Source organism: Acipenser ruthenus, chromosome 52, assembly GCF_902713425.1.
Source record: "Acipenser ruthenus chromosome 52, fAciRut3.2 maternal haplotype, whole genome shotgun sequence".
In the NCBI taxonomy this organism is placed as follows: Eukaryota; Metazoa; Chordata; class Actinopteri; order Acipenseriformes; family Acipenseridae; genus Acipenser; species Acipenser ruthenus.
In genome coordinates, this window is record NC_081240.1 from 8,281,147 (window position 1) to 8,303,907 (window position 22,761).

A 22,761-nucleotide genomic window follows, 5' to 3' on the forward strand; every position below is an offset into this window, starting at 1 on the left:
GAAATCTCAATCCCACAATGCCTCTGGTTAAAGTTTAAAGTTTATTTATTTATATAGCGCCTTTCACACCAGTGTCCCAAAAGCAATTTACAATACAGTAAAATCAACAACAAGAATGCAGTCAAATTAAACACAGACAACAGAAAACATGGTACGATTAATAATAAGAAGATTAGCAAGATAACAGTTACTAAGGAACAATTCAATAATTAAAAGCAACAGAAACACAGTGAAGGAAAAACATAAAAATAACATTAATAAAAAGAGAAGAGTAAAATGACAATATTAATAGATTGAGACACAAAATCAGGATTCAAAAGTTAATCTAAAAAAATGACTTTTTAACCTCAAGCTTAGTGACCCGAGCTTCCCTGATATCAGATGGCAATCTATGTACTCCACAATCTCGGTGCATTACAGCTAAAAGCTCTTTCGCCCTTTGTTTTAGTCTTTGGAATAGCTAGAAGGCCAGAATCGGATGAACTCAGAGCACAGATATGTGCACATGACGCTGTTTACAACCATGAGCCGTGCCACAAACCGAGTTCACTGGTTCAGTGGACCCGTGACCGCTAGGTCTAGTGACCTGATCACGAAAACACACAACCAGATGACCTGGTCATAGCGTGGAAATGCACCCCAGATCAACCCTAATTGTTCACGTCACAGTTTGTGTTCTTAAAGAAAAAAGATTTTAAAAAATCATTTGATTTGCTTGTTAAGAGGCACATGGCTTTCCTGAGTTTCTTTACCACAGAGTCCCGTGGCTGTTCACAAGCTGTAGTCTGCCCCCTGGTGTTTGGAGGATAGAACAACAGCTGCTCTGGTCCAACTATTCCTGGTCAACAAGAGTCTTGTTGGACAGACAGGCAGACAGATGGGTGGCTGGAGACAGACACCTGTGCAGAGGAGGAAAGATCATTAATAATATCAGTTTATTAATTCATTAAATCAATCATATCAAATGTGTTAATCCGTTAAAGGTAATTATGAAAATAGCGAGTTAGTCTGTTTATCGGTTTTGCTATATCATTTTGCTTTGTTCAGTGTTTCTAGTGATTGAGTATCCTGTTAGACCCTGATTCGCCTTGGATAGAGAGCTGCTTGCTGCTTTTTAATTCTCTCTCATGGAGTACTGCATAAAACATGTATTGAAGCACTCGGATTGAGATCTGCTCAGATATCACAGGCTAAGAAAAAGAAAATGAGATGGAAATAAGACTCCCGTTGCACAGCAGTGTGATCCATTCCTGGTTTCACTAGGAGTTTAATAATAAGACACACCTGAGCTTGTTACCTAGACACACTAGGCTGATCAAGCGGGTAGCAGTAAAACCTGGAATGGTAGACACTGCTGTGCAATAGGAGTCTGATTCCCATCCCTGATCTTTCTGTCTAAACATCCCACAGTTACCACCAACATACTGTAGCTTTCTTCACTATAAAATCAGCTACAAACCTCCTTCAATCAAAGTCTATCTACAGGGCTGGGAATCAGACTCCAGTTGCACAGCAGTGTGATCCATTCCTGGTTTCACTAAGAGTTTAATAAGATACACCTGAGCTTGTTACCTAGACATACTGCGGCTAATTTAGCTCATAGTAAAACCTGGATTAGGTGAAACTGCTATGGAATAGAAGTTTTATTTTCACCCCTCTTGTTCATGGTGAAATGGGACCCTGAATCCAGATGCTCAGACACCTTGGCACCCAGTTTCCCAGTCCCTGACTCTCCCAGCCCCTCGCCCTCCCAGCCCCAGCCACTCACCCTCCCAGCCCCAGCCCCTCACACAGGGCTCTACGTGAGGCTGTAGTCCTCTGCTCTGTGCTGCACGGCTCTTGAGAGGGGCTGCGATATGTCATGGAAGGCTATTCTCAGCGCATCCATCTTCTGCTCCATGGAGTCGATCCTCTGCTCCAGCTCCTTGTACGAGTTGCTCCAGTTCGCATTGAGATCACACGTTATCCTCTGCAGGTGCTGAGACACACAGAGAGAAACAGACAAACATCATCACCTGCAGCAGCAGAGACACACACACACACATCACCTGCAGCTGCAGAGACACACAGAGAGTGAGAGAGACACAGAGAGAAACAGACACACATCATCACTTGCAGCTGCAGACACACACACACACACACACACACAGAGCGATAGGGACACACACAGAGACAGATTGAGACACACACACAGAGACAGGGACACAGGCCACTGCACGGCACACCAGGGGAGACTTGGAGTTTGATACAGCAAAGATGCCTCAAACTAAGTCTCCCGGTCTCCAGGAACCAGGTTTCAAGCCACTGTTCCTGAGAAAGTGGCCTTGTGTTCCCTTGGCTTAACATAGCAAATCACACCAGTGAGCTCACAAATAATAACCCAGCAACAGACAGTCCAGCGGAGAGCTGCTCCAGCACGTACCTTTAAGAGGTCCACCACTTTATTACCATGATCTGTCTTCTTCCTCTGCTGGAGCCTAGCGTTCCGAAATCTGGCAAAGGAAAAGTAAGAAGAGTTTTAGACTCGCCTGATGACATTAAATCTCCTCCTACACGTTTAAATCTTAGGATTATACCAATCAGAGCTCTCCATACGATGCACACTGCAACAATAAAGTGGATGAGAGTGCATATGGACATGAATAAATATTAGATACATGACCTCACACTGCACGCATCCTGCTCTACACACTACTGATGACCTGTGCATATCTTTGCCAGTGGTTAAGAAAAAATAAATATAATCTGACAATTCCCCAAATAATTCAACATGCTCTCAAAATCTCTGTACTCAGGTACGTGTGTGTGCTTGTGTTTGTCGCTTGGTCTCACTCACACTTGGATGGCCTTCAGCAGTCGTCTCTGGTCCCTCCTGTGTTCTCCGCCGTGTCTCCTGTCTCTGCTGCTCCTGTGAAGCAGCCAGCACTCCCTCAAGACGTTGGCTGCCGCGTTGCGTATCTGCACACAGAGACCAACCACAATCAGCACTTGATCTCAACACAGGGGTCACGTGGGTTCCCAGAGAACAGCCCCCTGCTACATCAGGTAGACTGCCCCCCCCCGCACCAGTTTGCCAGAGTGGCTAATCTGACAGTACCTCACTATCATGCTGATTTGAACTCAGATCTCGCCAAGATAAGCACCAACTAAAGCTTAGCTCTACAGTAAACTAATGCGATCCATCTGCGTCTCCATCCATTTGTGTTTCCTTCCATATGATGATGTAAATATCCTTCTGCCTGGTGTTGATGGCTGAAGTGTAATGCTGGCTCCAGGGATCAGCTTATTTTGCCTCCCCAGCACATCAGCACACACAATGGCTGTGATGCCGCCCTACCTTCTTGGTGTCCTTTGTGTCCATCATGAACTGGTGCACGTGCTTCTCAGCCTTGTTGAGCACCAGTTTATTTGAGACGACAGCAACCAGCATGGCGGTGCATCCCACTCCCTACAGACAGCATAGGACAGATGGTTCAACATAATGTATACATAGAAACAGCACATTGCAATGACTCGCATCCCAGCGCATCGAAGAGAATGGAGAGGTGAGGGCTGGATGAGAACCGTACGGTTCAAAGAGGAACGCCTCACAATTCAACTGAAGAGCCAGCTCTGTAGTGGAGAGGTCAGTGTTATTAACTGAAGAGCCAGCTCTGTAGTGGGAATGTCAGTGTTATTAACTCAACTGAAGAGCCAGCTCTGTAGTGGAGAGGTCAGTGTTATTAACTGAAGAGCCAGCTCTGTAGTGGAGAGGTCAGTGTTATTAACTGAAGAGCCAGCTCTGTAGTGGAGAGGTCAGTGTTATTAACTGAAGAGCCAGTTCTGTAGTGGAGAGGTCAGTGTTATTAACTCAACTGAAGAGCCAGCTCTGTAGTGGAGAGGTCAGTGTTATTAACTCAACTGAAGAGCCAGCTCTGTAGTGGAGAGGTCAAGGTTATTAACTGAAGAGCCCGCTCTGTAGTGTTCCTACCATGACTCCGGTGAGCAGGCAGACTGTCCTCCCACAGGTGGTCTTGGGGGTGAGATCTCCATATCCGATCGTCAAGAAGGTGATGGCGACAAGCCACACCGTATCTTCCATGCTGCCCACAGCACCTTCACTCTGCCTGCAGGGGCACAGTGCTCATCAGACTGGAGCCTCAGCCCACTGAACTGAATGGAGAGGCAAGGGCTGACCATTCAACTGAAGAGCAGGCTCCGTAGCTGAGAGGCAAGGCCAGTGTAAGTATTGTTTTACCTCTCTGTGCTCTACAATGCTTCCCTATGCTTTACCAGACCTCTATGGGCTTCACAATACTTCCCTATGCTTTACCAGACCTCTCTGTGATTCACAATGCATCCCTAAGCTTTACCATACGTCTCTGTGCTTTACAAAGCTTGCCTATGCTTTACCAGACCTCTCTGTGCTTTACAATGCTTCCCTATGCTTTACCAGACCTCTCTGTGCTTTACAATGCTTCCCTATGCTTTACCAGATCTCTCTGTGCTTTACAATGCTTCCCTATGCTTTACCAGACCTCTCTGTGCTTCACAGTGCTTGCCTATGCTTTACCAGACCTCTCTGTGCTTTACAATGCTTGCCTATGCTTTACCATACCATACCATAAGGGCAGCAGTGTGGAGTAGTGGTTAGGGCTCTGGACTCTTGACCGGAGGGTCGTGGTTTCAATCCCAGGTGGGGGACACTGCTGCTGTACCCTTGAGCAAGGTACTTTACCTAGATTGCTCCAGTAAAAACCCAACTGTATAAATGGGTAAGGGTATGTACAAATAATGTGATAACTTGTAACAATTGTAAGTCGCCCTGGAAAGGGCGTCTGCTAAGAAATAAATAAATACCTCTCTGTGCTTTACAATGCTTCCCTATGCTTTACCAGACCTCTTTGTGCTTCACAATACTTCCCTATGCTTTACCAGACCTCTCTGTGCTTTACAATGCTTCCCTATGCTTTACCAGACCTCTCTGTGATTCACAATGCATCCCTAAGCTTTACCATACGTCTCTGTGCTTTACAAAGCTTGCCTATGCTTTACCAGACCTCTCTGTGCTTTACAATGCTTCCCTATGCTTTACCAGACCTCTCTGTGCTTTACAATGTTTCCCTATGCTTTACCAGATCTTTCTGTGCTTTACAATGCTTCCCTATGCTTTACCATAGGTTTCTGTGCATAACAATGCTTCCCTATGCTTTACCATACCTCTCTGTGCTTTACAATGCTTCCCTATGCTTTACCATACCTCTCTGTGCTTTACAATGCTTGCCTATGCTTTACCAGACCTCTCTGTGCTTTACAATGCTTCCCCATGCTTTACCAGACCTCTCTGTGCTTCACAATGCTTGCCTATGCTTTACCACACCTCTCTGTGCTTCCCATGCTTTCACTGTTTTATATTCCTGTGAGGAGCCCATTCTCAGGTGCTCCCTCAGCAGACAAGCACCTCAGCTGCTCACTGACCTCTCACAGAGAGTGAGGATCCAGGAGGCGGTGAGCCAGAGGAAGACGATGAAGGCGAGCAGCGTGAGGCCGGGCTGGGTGTTCATCAGCAGCTTGAGCACGAAGAGGAAGTGGAAGTTGATGTTGTTGAGGGAGCCGATGCTCCTGTAAGAGGCACTCTGGTGGATCTTGCTGTAAAGCAGCAGGGAGCGAGGCACCAGGTACAGCCGCAGGAACATCATGGAGCTGAGCAGCAGCTCCCAGACCGGCAGGGAGCAGGCGGGAGGGGTGGGGAGCGTGGAGTTCCAGCCCGTCCTCCTCAACCCCTCCCCGTCCACCCCGTCCTCTCCGCTCCCCGGGAGCCAGGCCAGTGGGACGGGGTGCAGGGCACACACTACCAGCTCGAGGGAGATGGAGAAGATGCGGCAGGAAGTGAGGGCGATGCGCCAGTCCTCCACGGAATGATCGATCATGAACACCTGTGTGGAGAGACAGACAGACAGACAGACAGACAACAAGGGGTCACATCAGGAGGGGACAGAAGGACTCCTATCCCAGTTTTGTTCCCTTTAGTAATAGCACTGCCTTTGTAACAGAGCAGAGGAGGCTGGGCACTAACTGGCAACCCCTCGCACCGCTAGCGAGCGTCTTAAACACTGTCTTGCAAAAAGAGCCTCAGAAACTCCACACGCACCGTGGAGCTACCAGATACCTGTCGAAGCTTGGCTGAAGAACACAACATGAGGCAATCACCAGCCTGCCCTTCGGCACAACTCTTATCAGCACTGGCTGCATTATTATGCCATTATTATTCAGTCATTTATCAGACTTTTTATCCAAAGCGACTTACAGAGACTTGGGGGTGAACTATGCATCAACAACTGCTGCTGCTGCAGAGTCACTTAAAGGAGCGCTGACCATCTTTAAAACCTATTCTTTTACCTCTTATTAGCTTTATTAACAGAATCATTGGTCCCTTCCTTTAAAAGGAGCGCTGACCATCTTTAAAATCGGCTCTTCCCTTTAATTAGCACTTTCTACATCAACCCCTTCTACCTCAATTTAAAGTAAGCACTAGCCAATGCTTTGGAAACCTTTTTCATACCTCTTATAAGCGCTAGCTATATTATTTATTAGTAACTGAATTATTCATTTAGTAAACGCTTTTATCCAAAGCGACTTAGACTAGGGTGAGAACTATACAGCACAACTGCTGCAGTCACTAAAAATATAACCCCCGTTTTACATCTCATTTTGAAGGACGGCTCCGCCTTTACCAGACCTCTATGTGCTTTACAATGCTTCCCTATGCTTTACCAGACCTATCTCTGCTTTACAATGCTTCCCTATGCTTTACCAGACCTCTCTGCGCTTTACAATGCTTCCCTATGCTTTACCTGACCTATCTGAGCTTTACAATGCTTTCTCTGTGCTTTATTACACTTTACAGTGCTTTTACTACGGGAAAGTCTCATAAGGGTTGAAAGGCTACTCACCTGGATGTCTTTGTAGTGGAACGCCACCAGCAGCCCCAGCAGACACACAGTGGACAGGCTGATCAGCAATCTGATAATGAAGACAGAGACCGAATCCTGCAACACAAGAGCAGACCCACACAATCACATCCCTTTACACCCGGTCCTACTGAGACAGTGAACCTGCAGCCAGTACCACACAGAGACAGCACTGAGCCTCCACAGCCCCTGCACTGAGCCGCACTGTCAGTGAACCTGCAGCCAGTACCACACAGAGACTGCACTGAGCCTCCACAGCCCCTGCACTGAGCCGCACTGTCAGTGAACCTGCAGCCAGTACCACACAGAGACTGCACTGAGCCTCCACAGCCCCTGCACTGAGCCGCACTGTCAGTGAACCTGCAGCCAGTACCACACAGAGACAGCACTGAGCCTCCACAGCCCCTGCACTGAGCCGCACTGTCAGTGAACCTGCAGCCAGTACCACACAGAGACAGCACTGAGCCTCCACAGCCCCTGCACTGAGCCGCACTGTCAGTGAACCTGCAGCCAGTACCACACAGAGACTGCACTGAGCCTCCACAGCCCCTGCACTGAGCCGCACTGTCAGTGAACCTGCAGCCAGTACCACACAGAGACTGCACTGAGCCTCCACAGCCCCTGCACTGGGCCGCACTGTCAGTGAACCTGCAGCCAGTACCACACAGAGACAGCACTGAGCCGCACTGTGGGCCCTATTCAGCAACGTTCAAACCCCTAAAGTAATCGCAGAACAGTTCTGTGAACAGTTAGCGTGCCACAAATCAGGCGCACGTGTGGCAAACAGACTTTGCCCATTCATGTGATTTAGTGACCGTTAGTGCCCACTCGGCAAGGCAGCGTGAGCGCGGGACATGGCCTGAACTTTAGGGGCGTGTCCTCATTTACATACAAATGCAGCGATTTAGCAAACCATCAACAGTGTTAGCGTTTTAATTAACATGTGAAAACCAGGTCTAAACTGCGCGGGAATTACATGGTCGATTAAACACCATTGAAAATACCAAGGAAGCAGGCAAAGAAAAGACAGACAACTTAGACAGGGGTTCACATAACCGGTACGCAGCATGCATACCGAGAAAGAAAAGAAAATAAAGCGGACTTAGTGGCGGAAGATGTCATACCCTCTAACTTTTTGTCTTGTTGAGAAAGTGGTCAAAGTAGCTGATTTGTGTCACAGGTTACGTCGTTTACAGTAAATTGAATGCTGGAAGTCTGGGAGTTTTAAAACAATGGGGAGCTTTAGAATGTTGAAGAAAGTCCCATTAAAATGAATGAAGATGGACAAAAAAGGACAAAAAGCTCAATAGTTTAAAAAGAATAAAAGATATCAAAAAGTTGAATACAAGCACACTATTCCAGACCGGTCTACCGGTTTTAAAGTTTGAACGGCGTTTCTAGCATAAACTGTGTAAGAGGAGTAGCGTGCCAAAGAATAATATTAAGAAGTATGTCGAAGATTTAAAGTGGGGACTCTTGTAATTATTGTAATAAATAATGTGCTATTAAAGCCAGGGATATGAAATCATTAATGTATATGAATATGTTCTAAACGACCAGTAACCCTCACGCTATGCAATAGGCTACAAGTGATAGAGCGAGTTACCTTGAATAAGCAGCCACCGAACACTGAGCGTCCGGGGATTCAATGCGTTCACACGCAGCCAATAGCCAGCAGTAAATAGAATCATTCAGGGTTCCACGCGTCACAATGCTTCTTAATTGGAAGCCTCGATTATTTCAAACGTGAAGCAGCGCGTTACATTTAACAAAATTATCTACCAAAGGATTTTCTATGAAAAATTCCGAACACAAGCTGTATTTATTTATGTAATTTGACATATCGCATTTAGACTTGACTTGAGCAGTTAATACAATTCTAGGAAGTTTTCGTCACAATATTAGATAACGTTTAAACGCAGGTAGATGCCAGTTAAAAATGCTCCAAATGACAAATGAACTAAGACAAGGGCACCCCAGCGGGTGAAGAAAGTGACGAGCTGTATTTCCAAAGCGTTTCCCCCGTTTTAATTAACTCCTATTTTTAAAAGGAGAAAAATCAGGTAAATCAGGCTACAGAATGAGACACAAAACACTTCGAGAGCGCTTCAGAGAACCGGAAATGCATCCCTTAGTTCGGTTCTGGTTTTGTAAAATTAACAGGTGTTAATAATAATAATAATAATAATAATAATAATAATAATAATAATAATAATAATAATAATAATAATAATATTTTAAAAGCGCTTTTAAAAATAGGAATGAATTAAAGACTGGAGTAAACGTTTTGGAAATATGTCCCGACGTGAGTTTAAACCGCTACGGTCAAAACAAAGTTTTAACAAAGTGAAGACAGGTGCCTATAGATTTTATTTATTTTTTCCTAAATAAAACACCGCTGTCTTTTAGCGCATGTTAGAGCACGCTGGGAAATCACCCTGGATCGGGGGTCTCCGGTCAGTCCTGGAGGGCCATTCTCAGGTACAATGAGATCATGCACCACTGCAGGGTCTGGATGCAGCTCTAATTGGTTCAATAAACGATTCAGATCAGGATCGGGATATCCACGGATAGGTGCTTCATGGAATCCGGGATCCAGTCCTGTTTGCGATTCCAATTCCTTTTGAAAATCAATTCCCACTTCCTTTGAAGCAATTTCAATGGATATTTTAGAGACGACATAATTGTTGATTATTCAGCTGCTTTCATTAGAAGACAGTTTAATCGACTACCAAACGGTGACTTCAATGGAAGTGATGTGCGGCCGCCGTGAGAAGCGCATTTTAACAGAATGCTGCTCATCGTTGCATCGTTGGAATCGATTAAAAGTGAATGTGAATTGGGAATCGGGAATTGATTTTAAAAATGAATTGGAATTCAACCCAACCCTGGTAGAAATAATAACATAAATGTAATAAATGTAATGGCAAATGATTCCAGGCATTTTAAGTTCCTTTATAGCTTATCTAAAGTGAGCAACACTGGGCATTTGATAGTTATGGATGAGATTTAACACACACACACAAAAATCGAAATAATCAATCTTCTAAAACGTACTATCGCTGAGAAAGGAAAATGTTTTAAAATGACAAAGTTCGACAGCTGAACTATGTTACAGAATTCTGAAGGCGCGTTGCAGCAGCTTAAGTTAGAAGACACCTGCAAAATGTTTTTTTTTTTTTTAAATGCACAGTTTTTTTTAAAAGTATTTCGAAGCAGCCTACCTTGCCGCAGACGAACCAGCAAAGTTCGGTTTGCAGAATCATGAGAACAATCCCGGAGAGGGCAATGCCGAGCGCCCAGCCGCACAGCCTGCGCTTCTCCTCTGAAAGAATGGTCCTATCGCGCAGCTTGCAGTGGTTCGGTGAGCCGGGAGCCGGCATGGTGATTTCAGCAGACACCTCCTCGTTCCCATTCCCCGTGCTCGAGTTCACAAGAGAGGTGCGAGAACGTGTCGTCATCAGTTCCATGGTGACAGTCGAGTCTTCTCCTTCTCGTTCTCGTTCTAAGTCTGCTTTTTCCCCGACAACCGAGCTGGTGCTGCGTCTGTGGGTACTAGAGGGCACAGCGAGCGATGAGAGCGACATCTGAGTATCGGTCTGTATAGTGTGATGATAGCGATGTGACAGTCTTGAACAGCAGCACAGGCACACAGAGACACACAGACACACACCCCCACACACAAACAGAGAGACACACACACGCACACACACAAACATACTCTTGTATTTCAGATATAGTGGCTCCGTCGTGCATTCCTAATACGAGCAGGCTATGAATGGAAAATACATTATTAAAAATATATATTATTAATAATAAATTAAAAAATAAATTAAATGTTTTTTTTTTTTTTAAATGACCATGTACACCATTTACATTGATAAATAATGTATATTGATAAAGAATATTAAACTGCTGTCTACATAGTATTTGTTTATCGTTATAGCCTACCTAAAAGCCAGCTATTTTTTAAGTTCTACAGTTATTTACTGCTTCGAACACAAATTACATGAAATGGTAACAAATGCTTCAACATGTTTCAACAGTCTTCTATAGTGTTACAATATGACGAATGCAGAAACATTCGCTATCACACCCAGAGCCGGCTTCTCTGCGCTCATTCTTTGCTATAAACGTGTCCATAGTTTTGTAGCATTCACGGTGTTAGTTCTGTCTTTGTGTATGCTTATCAAAGCCACTGCTTTTGAAGCTGTCATTGGTTTTGCTTCGTTGTGGACAGTGGCTCCTGCAGAAATAATGTAATATCTTGCCTTGTTTTATTTTATTCTTTGGCGGTGACGTTTATATTTTCGCCGCTTGATGCTGGTAGGTCACCTTCCACCTTGAAGGTGTATTCAGCGGCTATCTCTGCTTGCCATGCCCCTGTAGATTCAATGTCTCCGGTCGCGCATTTTTGGCTACCCATTTTCTTAAAGGCGCTCGGCGATTACGCCCTCCCTGGAGGACTGTTCTCCCTGAATGGAGCCTTAATATTGTACTAGAGGCTCTCACGAAGGCCCTCTTTGAGCCCTTACACTCCATAGAGCTGAAGTACCTGTCTATGAAGACAGCCTTCCTCTTCCCTATCACCTCCTCTAAGCGGGTCAGTGAGCTGCAGGTGCTGTCATAGCTCCTGCATGTGTGTTTGGGAGGATGGCAGCAGGGTGTCTCTGCACATCAACCCTGCTTTCCTCCCCAGGGTGATCACAGCCTTCCACATTAATCACTCTGTGGAACTGGAGTCCTTCCACCCACCTCCGTTTGCTTCAACCGAGGATGAGAGATTGAATTTCCTCTGCCCAGTGCGGGCACTGAAATGCTATGTGCATAGGATAAGAGCTCTGCATCAATCTGACCAGCTCTTCATCTGTCACGGGATACGGACCCTAGGACAGCCCCTCTCTAAGCACAACACAATAGCATTCAAACAGAGACAGAGGGATTCAAACATTAAAAAACACATTAATTCCATATAGGATGCTAACTTACAGTCCTGCACTTTTCCTTATCAAAGAGTTATAGGAATTGGAGGTCATGGTCATGTTTGCATTCCAAATCCTCTACAGTAAAGTCTTTGGTTTAAAACAGTTTTCTGTATTTTATTTAACAAATGAAACAGCAGTTGTCTAGGAGCAGTGACAGATGTTTAAAAGGTAAAGCTTTTCTTTCAGTAAAACATTTTATCTCCAGAGACATTCTCCCTTTTTGGAAGGACCTAACACCTCAGTGAAAGAGTGGCTGGAGATGTATTAGATTAGTTCTTGTGTGAAAGATTCATGATGATGATGGTGGAGTTAGCTGGGTCCTTTGCTACACTGATAAACTGAACAGATGCACCTTGTGTTTAAAGATTAAGAGCATGGCAGATTGCTGTTTGGAGTCTTGTGTGTGTTGTGTATTAATCCACATGTTTCAATTCTATTTCTCTCTCTTTTTTTCTGCCCAGTGAATGAAGTTGCAGTTTACAGTCTGCAGGCTCCAGAGCCAAGGAACAGAGCTGAGTTTTTAAAATGTAAGTCTGTTTTCACTGAAACATTTGATTGAAAGATGTGTCACTCCATTGAGAGAAGAGTTAATGTCACAAGTGACTAAAATTAGAAAATGGTGATTGAATGAATTATGTTTGTTTTCACATATTGGTCAAGCCAGTGGTGGCCAATACACCAAACACTGCGATCCATTTTGGTGGATCTCAATGGTCTCCGTAAGCCACCAGTAAACTATGACCAACAATTATTAGTGGGTTTTAATATAATAGTGTCCAATATGGAATAGCAATAATAAAACAAAACAACCACAGCAACAAAAATGTAACAAATGCTCTACGCTTTTAGGCACATGTGCGCCTAAGTTGGCCACCGCTGGGTCAAGCTCTCACTAATTATGTCATTAATTTGCACTTGTTTTTGATATGTATGTAATTGTCTTTTTATTTTTTATTTTCTGTGTTATTTGGTTTATTTACCCACCGTTGATGGTGGAGAGTTAATATTATTTTCAATTAGAGATTTGTTTTTGCACTGGGGACTTAATAGTTGAAATTAGTCACAAATGCATTACAGTTGCTTTTCATCTTGACTCATTGTGGTTAATTACCTGCCCTATAAACACAGACATTCCACACTCTAGAAGCGGGGCTGGAATGAGACAACAGGGCTGGAACGAGAAAGAAGTTTGGAGCGGGACAAAGGGCTTGAATGAGACAAAGGGCTGGGACGAGACAGAAGGTTGGAGCTGGAAGCTGGAGACCGGAGGAAGGAACCAGAAAGCAAGGCACAGGAGGACTCAGGACGAGACACAGAGAGAAAGAAAGAAATAGACTGAGCAAGAGGGAAGTGAAGGCTTTATTTAAATTGTGTAAACAGAGATGAAAGCAAAGTTACTGTTAGAAGAGTTTAACTTTCATTTCTGTTGGACGTGCCAGGGAAAGTGTGTACTTATAAAGCAGGAGGTTACAGAGACTGTGTAGCATTTTATTGTGCTTAAAGTGTACTGGGACTGTATGAAAATCCTTTCAATTATGATTTAAAGGACGGCTTTATGATTTGCTTTAATGTTGCTGGTATGTGTTGTAATTCGAGACTTTCTTATTAAATTGTCTATAGGCACCCTGGACCGAGGACCACTGAGAAGATAGTGATTCCCCCTGTTAGACTGAGAGCTCTGAGTGGTCCTTGGTTTTGCTTGGGTGTGAAGATCTCTGGTCCTGGAGGCCGAAGAGGATTTGTAACCACTTGCCAAGTAAAGGATTAACATCTCCCATTCCTCTTGTGTGCTGAGACTGGACTCAGTAGCCATTTGATCAGGACTGCTTGCTCCTTGCTAAAGTACCTACCCTTTGTGCTCCGGGAGTGGCAGGCTTGTCCTGTCATTGTATTTTGTATATTGCTCTTTATTTTTAATATATATTTTAGATAGAGTTTTTTAGTATTTTAGAATAGTATATACGTAAAGAGCTACACGTTATTACTGCCGCTAGTGGTGCTAAGTTTATTTAGTATTATTACAGATACTTGTGTTAGAATGTATTAGTAATGCTCACATTTAACAGTTGAATAGTGAATTGTTACGTTTACTTGATAGACTTATAAAGATGTACTAGTATTGCATATACTAACCTGTAGGGGATAATTTAGCATCGCTTACATTTAAATGTTGATTTTGACTTATTATTCCAAATAATTTGTAATAAAATACATGAAATTACTCACTTGGTTCATTCATTCTGGGGGTTAGAGATGGTGACACAGAATCCAAAGTTCCTGTGGGAAGAGAGAAAGACAAGTTTTAAATTGAGCAGTCAAATTGTGAATGCTATAGTCACCTGGTTGTCTTTCTACTAGTGTGTGTGGCACTAACACTACAGAACAGGGAGGTGTGGAGCTTGAGGGCAACAATTATTATTATTTATTAGTAATTGTGAAGCCATTAATCTACACTCCTCTCCAACAAGTATTGGTTCAGATGAATACATGCAGAATGACTGGGGAAGGGACATTTGTTGTCTGTTTTTCCACTCAGACCTTTCTCTCCCTAAATATCTTGGTATCCCTGAATAGATAATCATCCCATCTTTTAATACATGTACAATGCATGTGAAACCAGTTGTGGGGTAAAATGAACAGCTATCCCTCCCAGTCATCCTGTGCTGGTAGTAAATGTATATTGCAGTATCATTGCACTTGTGGGATGGATTGCTCATTAAAATATTAGACAGATATTTGAAGAGTGGATGATATTCTATTGAAGATATTTAGTAAGCAAGGGGTCTGAGTGGGTAAAATGGCAACACATACCCTGTAGGAACATTAAGTGAACTGTAATTGTATGCAGAGCTGCATTTGATTAGTTCCAATCAAAGAAGTTTGATAAGATCAAGGAATCATAATGAACAAAACAAGCAAACAGCAAGAGGGTTTAATTAATAGCAGCAGTTTATTGAAGACAGAAAAATAAAAAGAGAAGACTTATCCAAAGTCAAAATTATAGAACAAATCTATTGATTATCAACCTTAAACATCACAGGTCAGAGCAGGCAGAGTAGTGAGCATCGGGGAGGGAGTGTGTAAGAGTGAGGAGGGAGCAGTGAGGAGGGAGGGAGCAGGAGGAGTGAGGAGGGAGCAGAGAGAAGGGATGAAGGAGGAAGGAAGGAGGGAGCAGGGAGCAATGAGGAGGGAGGAGGGAGGAACAGTAGGGAAGTGGGAGGAGGCAGCAGGGAGGTGGGAGCAGGAGGGAGCCAGGAATATGGAGTAGGGAGTAGGGAGGAAGGAAGAGGTAGCATATAGGAGGGAGGGTGGAGAAGGGAGCATGGAGGAAGGACCAGGAAGGTGGAAGCAGAGACCAGGGAGCAAGGAGGAGGGAGGATTGAGCAGGGAAGAGGGAGAAGGGAGCAGGGAGGTTTTCTCAGTGATTTGACTTTTCTAACCATCCTCTTCTCTTGCACAGATTCCAAACCACATTCACTGAGCCGCTCTATCCTGGGTTTAGGCTTCATTGTTATGATTCCTCTGTAACAATCTGCCAGCTGAACTAAACTGTTTTGTGTTTTAAGAAAACCTTTGTATTGAACTCCCTGTCTGTCCTCTCAACTCCTCGGGTGAAGGGAATGTTCAATCTGACAAAACTTTGTATGAAAGTTAGGGGGTAAAACGGCGCCACCTGCAGTGAAACGAGATGAATTATTTGTTTTTACACTTCGGGTCCAGGCAGCCTAATTTTTACTGTTTAATCTCTGTCAGGTTAGTGTTTTTGTAATTGTAAACACTCACAACTGGACAGGTGTTTCAGCATAAAATGTTTAATATGTCCTGAGTATTTATTGATTACAAACACATAAAAAGCAACAAGTGGTGACTTAGTTGGCATCTCTGCACAGTGCTAGAATTCCCACAGCAAGTACTGATAAGTATCTCTTAATGTGATTGTAGCTAACTTAATAATTCCACAATGTGTTCCTATATTGCACTTCCATTGGCTACATAGGTCTCAAATGTGCAGGTTTGAAAAACATGATGGGCAAGGTTCTCAGAAAACCATGTTCTTGTTTCGAATTGGATTTTGTCTATCAAATGGATATTTATAGATATTTATAGTCTATAGCTGAACTATTTGGGATCTAGGTTCATCTGACAAATCTATAAGCCCTGGGGCTTCAGACATACCTTTATACAGGCAAGCAATAGGTACAAGATGCCTTTTAGTCATGTTATTATTATTACACTATGTAACACAATTTTTGTTCCTGGGTAGTAAGTGTTATTTCCTAATTGCTTATGCCTCAAAAGTATAGAAAATGGCTATTATTCCCCACAAACTTTGCTTTTGTAACCAGGACAGTGATATTTTGAAATGTACCTATTTCCAATGAAAAAACAGGCAAATTTGTGTCTTTTCGTTCACATAAAGTCAGAAAAAAACAACATATGAATCCAAATTAACATGTATTTATACTAAAGTAATACAAAAATGACTACAAAAGATTTAGAAGTGAGTAGTTTTTCGAGATTTACGATTATACTGTAAATCACTTTCATGAATCCGCCCCCAAATGTAGTCTCCCATCATGTTCTCGTTATACTGTCCTTGGTAGCGGCGTTCAAAGTCCAGTATATCCTGGTGGAAGCGCTCGCCTTGCTCCTCCGAGTACGCTCCCATGTTCTCCTTGAATTTATCAAGAATGAGCATCAAGGATATGGACTTTGAGGGACATCCTACAGCCCATTGTGCCGTAGTTCTTCACCAGAGTCTCAACCAGCTCCACATAGTTTTCGGCCTTGTGATTGCCCAGGAAGCCCCGAACCACTGCGACAAGGCTGTTCCCGCTTTCTCCTTACTAGTGAGCTTCTTGGGGAATTCATTGCACTCCAGGATCTTCTTTATCTGTGGTCCGACGAAGACACCGGCTTTGACCTTTGCCTCAGACAGCTTAGGGAATAAGTCTTGAAGGTACTTGAAGGCTGCCGACTCCTTATCTAGAGCTCTGACAAATTGTTTCATAAGGCCCAATTTGATGTGCAGTGGTGGCATAAGCACCTTCCGGGGGTCCATTAGTGGCCAAACTTGGTAAAACCGCCTTGGAGACCCATCAGGAATGCCACCATTTTGAAGTCTCCTATGACCTCCCAGCCGTACTCATCATACTTCAAGGCGTCCAGCAATGTCTTGATGATGTTGTAATCCTCTTTGAGGTGCACCGAGTGAGCCAGGGGAAGAGACGGGTACTTGTTACCATTATGGAACAGCACGGCTTTGAGGCTCCTGGATGAGCTGTCAATGAAGAGGCGCCACTCATTCTGGTTACAGGCGATTCCGATTGTCTCGAACAGACTGGTCACATTGTGGCAGAAGCAGAGCCCATCTTGACAGATGAAGAAGCTGGAAAAAGGTTGGTGACGCTTCCTCTGATCTGCGACTTGCACACTTTCATCCAACAAGTTCCACTGCTTGAGCCTAGACGTCAAAAGCTCGGCATTGGACTTGGTGAGACCAAGATCTCTAATCAAGTCGTTGAGGTCTTTTTGGTTGGGGTAGTATGGGTTTCTCTCCTCAGCTCCACCTCTGAAATTGTCATCTGGATCTACAACGTCTTCCTCGCTCTCTGACTTGCTGCTCTCTTCTAAAGATGGCTGCTCTCTCTCCGGAGGAGTGGGTACGGGGAGCTCATGGCAGTGTGGCACCGGGGCGATGGATGAAGGAAGGTCCGGATAAGTGATAGTATGGGGCGCCGTTTGTGTCATGCACAATTTTGTCCACGAAAGGGCTTTTGTGCACAAAATACATTACAAAATGTATTTCGTCCCACAAAACGAAAAACAAATGCATATGATATTGTCCACAAAAGGCAAAAGACAGTTTTCATTTTGTGGACAAAAAGGTAAAAGAGAGTTTTCATTTTGTCGACAAAATGAAATTGAATGTTTTCATTTTGTGCACAAAATACACTTTTTCTTAGATCATTTTGTGGACATAATGAAGTCAAGTATACATTCTGTCCACGAAAAGCAAAGTAAGTTTTCAGTTGCGTCCACAAAATCATTTAAGATAAAATTATCGTTTTGTGGGACAAAATGCATATTTTGTGGGGCTAAAACTAATTTTGTGGGACGAAATACACATTTTGTGGGACGAAATGCTAATTCTGTGCCACGAAATACAATTTTGTCGGACGAAATGATAATTATGTGCACAAAATACTCATTATGTCGGACAAAATGCTAATTCTGTCCACAAAATACAATTTTGTGGGACGAAATACACATTTTGTGAGACGAAATGCTAATTCTGTGCACAAAATACAATTTTGTGGCACATAATACTCATTCTGTGGGACAAAATCCCATTTTGTCGGACAAAATGCACTTTTGTGGGTCACATGACTTTCTATTTGTGACGTCACCATGGCGCACTGTCACATGATAAGTGTTGCCCAATGTGCACACTGCTTTGTGGCGCGCATGCTTTTCTATGGAAATATACGTAATTTTATTCCAGACAAGATAGTAACTATGGCTGACGCTGCTGGTCGTGTGTTCATTGCCGGTTCTTCAATACAGAGTCTTGTTGATGGGGTCAGCAGCCTAACAAGACTCGTTCAATCGTTAGCTGAGCCTCGAACTAGCGGTGTACAACAACCTGCTGTACAGCATGCCAGTTCAACTGTCTGATGATAGGCAGCGGTCCAGCAGTGAATCACCTCTGCCACGGGTAAGTCTGATGAACGCTAGTTTATTTTTATTTTTTTAAGTCTCTCCCCCCGCCCCGCCCTGCCCCCTCCGTTTCGTCAGACTTTTCTCCTCCTCTTACAAATTCAATTGATGATTATTGGGTCATTAGTGTCTCAACGACAAAGCAGAAATGTGTTATTTCTGTGCTGTTATGTTTCACATCGTGTTTTTTTTTTCAAAATGTAACTTTGCTGTATCTTGCATGACACAATTTTGTTGTTTATATCCAATTTAAAAAAATCTTCTGCTGAATAGTTGAGTTATATAGTTTACATTAAATAAATACATATAAATACGACAAACTTTGATTAGCGTTCCCAGTTCATACATCAGTCGAGAGACAAACGCATTTGAATCACGTTTAAAATGGAAATATATAATAAGATTCCACCTAATTTAACTCCTGCCACAGTTCACACATTTCTCCATTTTAATCTAGAAACAAAAACACATTTTTGGTGCTGTCAGGTCATTTTAAAAGACGACTAGGTAACCACTGGGAAATCATAAACTCTGGAACTTAGGGCTGCTAGTAAAACTTTGCTGTAAAGCGCGTTTGTTTCAGCATATGTGCAGATGTTGACAAATGCTGCTATCACGTTGTTTCAAGTGGGAATTTTAAAAGGCAATTTTACAAAAAAAAAAAGGTGCATTAACATGTCTTGTGCATATATGTATATATATATATATATATATATATATATATATATATATATATATATATATCCTTTTTTAACCACTTAAATGATACATTTGTTGTGTTTTATTTGATTTAGATGCAGATTGGAGAACAACCTGAGCCCAATTTCTCACCTGAACCTGATGTAAGTCATTTATAAGTGTTACTTTATGTCTAAACTGATTTCCATTGATAAGCCACTGTCAGCTTCTCTGTTGTGCAGGTCATAATATTTTGGTCCTCGATATTAAAGATGTGGAAAGCAGTTTGTATATTTGTTACATTGACTACTGTCTATTACTACTACTGTAGTAATGTTATAGTGTATTATAAAGAATCAAATATAATTTACATAATTAATCTTTGAGGAATTATAAATCAGCTGTATTAACTTAATCGTGCACAGACAATATAAAGAAAGAACTGTCATTTGTTATTTATAATAGTCACTATTTTAAGAGTTGTAAAGGTGTGTGTGTAAAGAATAGATGGATGGATAGGTACTTATGTATTATCAATTATTTTTATTTTCCCAAATTCTCCCTAGGATGCTGATGACCTGGTTTCATCTATTGAAGGCTTGCTCGCTCTTCATGTCAACATTGTTGATATAGCATGTCACCTAAACATAAGTCGTAGCACAGTGTATCAAATAATTCATTATCATAATATCCCATATAAACGTTTTACAGATATCTCTGATAATGATTTAAAGAAAGAAATGTGTGAACTGTGGCAGGAGTTAAATTAGGTGGAATCTTATTATATATTTCCATTTTAAACGCGATTCAAATGCGTTTGTCTCTCGACTGATGTATGAACTGTGGGAACGCTAATCAAAGTTTGTCGTATTAATATGTATTTATTTAATGTAAACTATATAACTCAACTATTCAGCAGAAGATTTTTTTAAATTGGATATAAACAACAAAATTGTGTCATGCAAGATACAGCAAAGTTACATTTTGAAAAAAAAAAAACACGATGTGAAACATAACAGCACAGAAATAACACATTCCTGCTTTGTCGTTGAGACACTAATGACCCAATAATCATCAATTGAATTTGTAAGAGGAGGAGAAAAGTCGGACGAAAAGGGGGGGGGAGAGACTTAAAAAAAATAAAATAAACTAACGTTCATCAGACTTACCTGTGGCAGAGGTGATTCACTGCTGGACCGCTGCCTATCATCAGACAGTTGAACTGGCATGCTGTACAGCAGGTTGTTGTACACCGCTAGATCGAGGCTCAGCTAAAGATTGAACGAGTCTTGTTAGGCTGCTGATCCCATCAACAAGACTCTGTATTGAAGACCCGGCGATGAACACACGACCAGCAGCGTCAGCCATAGTTACTGTCGTGTCTGGAATAAAATTACGTATATTTCCATAGAAAAGCATGCGCGCCACAAAGCAGTGCGCACATTGGGCAACACTTATCATGTGACAGTGCGCCATGGTGACGTCACAAATAGAAAGTCATGTGACCCACAAAAGAGCATTTTGTCCCACAGAATGAGTATTCTGTGCCACAAAATTGTATTCTGTGCACATAATTAGCATTTTGTCCAACATAATGAGTATTTTGTGGACATAATTATCATTTCGTCCGACAAAATTGTATTTTGTGGCACAGAATGAGCATTTTGTCCCACAAAAGTACATTTTGATCCACAAAAGTGCATTTTGTCCCACAGAATGAGTATTCTGTGCCACAAAATTGTATTCTGTGCACATAATTAGCATTTTGTCCGACATAGAGTATTTTGTGGACATAATTATCATTTTGTCCGACAAAATTGTATTTTGTGGCACAGAATGATCATTTTGTCCCACAAAAGTACATTTTGTCCCACAAAATGATAATTATGTCCACAAAATACACTATTCAGCGCACACAAAATTGTATTTTGTGCACAGAATTAGCACTGTATGCTACAAAATGTGTATTTCGTCCCACAAAATTAGTTTTAGCCCCACAAAATATGCATTTTGTCCCACAAAATGATAATTGTATGTTGAATGATTTTGTGGACGGAACTGAAAACTTACTTTGCTTTTCGTGGACAGAATGTATACTTGACTGTTCATTATGTCCACAAAATGATCTAAGAAAAAGTGTATTTTGTGCACAAAATGAAAACATTCAATTTAATTTTGTCGACAAAATGAAAACTCCCTTTTACCTTTTTGTCCACAAAATGAAAACTGTCTTTTGCCTTTTGTGGACAATATTATATGCATTTGTTTTTCGTTTTGTGGGACGAAATACATGTTGTAATGTATTTTGTGCAGAAAAGCCCTTTCATGGACAAAATTGTGCATGACACAAACGGCGCCCCATATCTAACAAGGGAAACAGAAAATGTTTCCCATTGGCTGCTCGTTTTTTGGATATAGGAACAGGGGTTAGCAATGTTCTTTTGGATTTTTATGAGGAGTCTAATGAGACATCAGCATCTGTGCTCTGACAGACCTTGGGCTGGATGTTAAGGACGTGTGTGCTTACGGGGCAGACAACACATCCATCAATTATGGAAAAAACTGTTCTGTCTTTACAAAATTGAAGGCTTTGCAACCTCTGATCATTCAGGCAAACTGAAATTGCCACATGCAGTGGATTACCTTGAGAAGTGGTTCTCTTTCGAAGATTCCCATTTTAAAGTATTTTCTTCACTAAACTTCAAGACTGTGCAATCATTGGATTATTTGATGAAGCTGGACAACCTTTTGAACGCAAATTCTGCGGCGGGCATGAATGATGATCTGTACACGGAGTAATGCGTCTTACGCACCGCTGCCCCAGTGCTAATTGAGGATGACTCTCTCACAGGGCCTGTGGACAAATGGTGTGCATTTTTCAAGAAAGTGGAATGCCCAACACTTCTGAGAATGGTTCGGCATGTCTTCTCAGTACCTTGCGGTAATGCGATCATAGAACGCATGTTCAGTGTTATGGGAAGTCTGTGGACCGACGAGAGAAATCGCCTCAGCATTGACACAGTCAAAAGTGAACTTTGCGTTAGATGCAATCTGAACTAATCTGAACACATCATTTGAGTAACTGTGATAACAAGAAGCGCTCGGGATGATTTCAAACAGCATGAAAAGATAAGGGGCCGCTCTAAAGAAAGAGAAAGAAAAATGACATTTGAAGCGCTGTACTCTTTAACAACGGACTTGTTTCAATTGCATTGCAGAGGAGAAACACAGCTAACTGAGGAACGAGTGATTCAGTAGAGAGAGGCATGGACCCGACCACAAGGAGAAGAAGATGAGGAGTAAAGAAAATGACCCGCCTGATATGTCGCAAGAGCCTGCCAGGTACTGAAAGTCTTTTCTTATTAGTTCACAGTGTGGTGGCATGCTGAATAATACCTTTACTAAGAAGCTGTTCAGGAATCCAAATC

At 42.5% G+C, this 22,761-nt stretch overlaps 1 protein-coding gene and 1 long non-coding RNA gene across 2 annotated transcripts; one reads left to right on the top strand and one right to left on the bottom strand.

The window, feature by feature from the left end:
• Positions 1-22: 22 nt before the first annotated feature.
• Positions 23-10,544, bottom strand: LOC117965746 (intermediate conductance calcium-activated potassium channel protein 4-like). The gene is made up of 9 exons (XM_059016321.1): positions 10,175-10,544; positions 6,933-7,028; positions 5,458-5,915; positions 3,971-4,106; positions 3,338-3,448; positions 2,837-2,958; positions 2,423-2,492; positions 1,769-1,978; positions 23-899 (listed from the first exon to the last, which is right to left on the bottom strand). Exons 1-8 carry the CDS (start codon positions 10,535-10,537, stop codon positions 1,799-1,801), a joined length of 1,536 nt encoding a protein of 511 aa, XP_058872304.1. The 5' UTR covers positions 10,538-10,544; the 3' UTR covers positions 23-899; positions 1,769-1,798.
• A 1,530-nt stretch (positions 10,545-12,074) lies between these two features.
• On the top strand, positions 12,075-14,156 carry LOC131723052 (uncharacterized). The gene is made up of 3 exons (XR_009320111.1): positions 12,075-12,103; positions 12,397-12,462; positions 13,064-14,156. It is a non-coding gene; the product is annotated as an uncharacterized LOC131723052 (long non-coding RNA).
• The last annotated feature ends 8,605 nt before the right edge of the window (positions 14,157-22,761 follow it).

What these genes read in the sequence shown, in the direction of transcription:
- LOC117965746 (XM_059016321.1), bottom strand. Translation starts at nt 10,537, where the DNA reads ATGTCGCTCTCATCGCTCGCTGTGCCCTCTAGTACCCACAGACGCAGC. An exon ending in GCCTGCTCACCGGAGTCATG is followed by an intron (nt 3,449 to 3,970) that starts GTAGGAACACTA and finishes TGCTGTCTGTAG; the next exon opens with GGAGTGGGATGCACCGCCAT. An exon ending in AAGTGGTGGACCTCTTAAAG is followed by an intron (nt 1,979 to 2,422) that starts GTACGTGCTGGA and finishes TGTGTGTCTCAG; the next exon opens with CACCTGCAGAGGATAACGTG.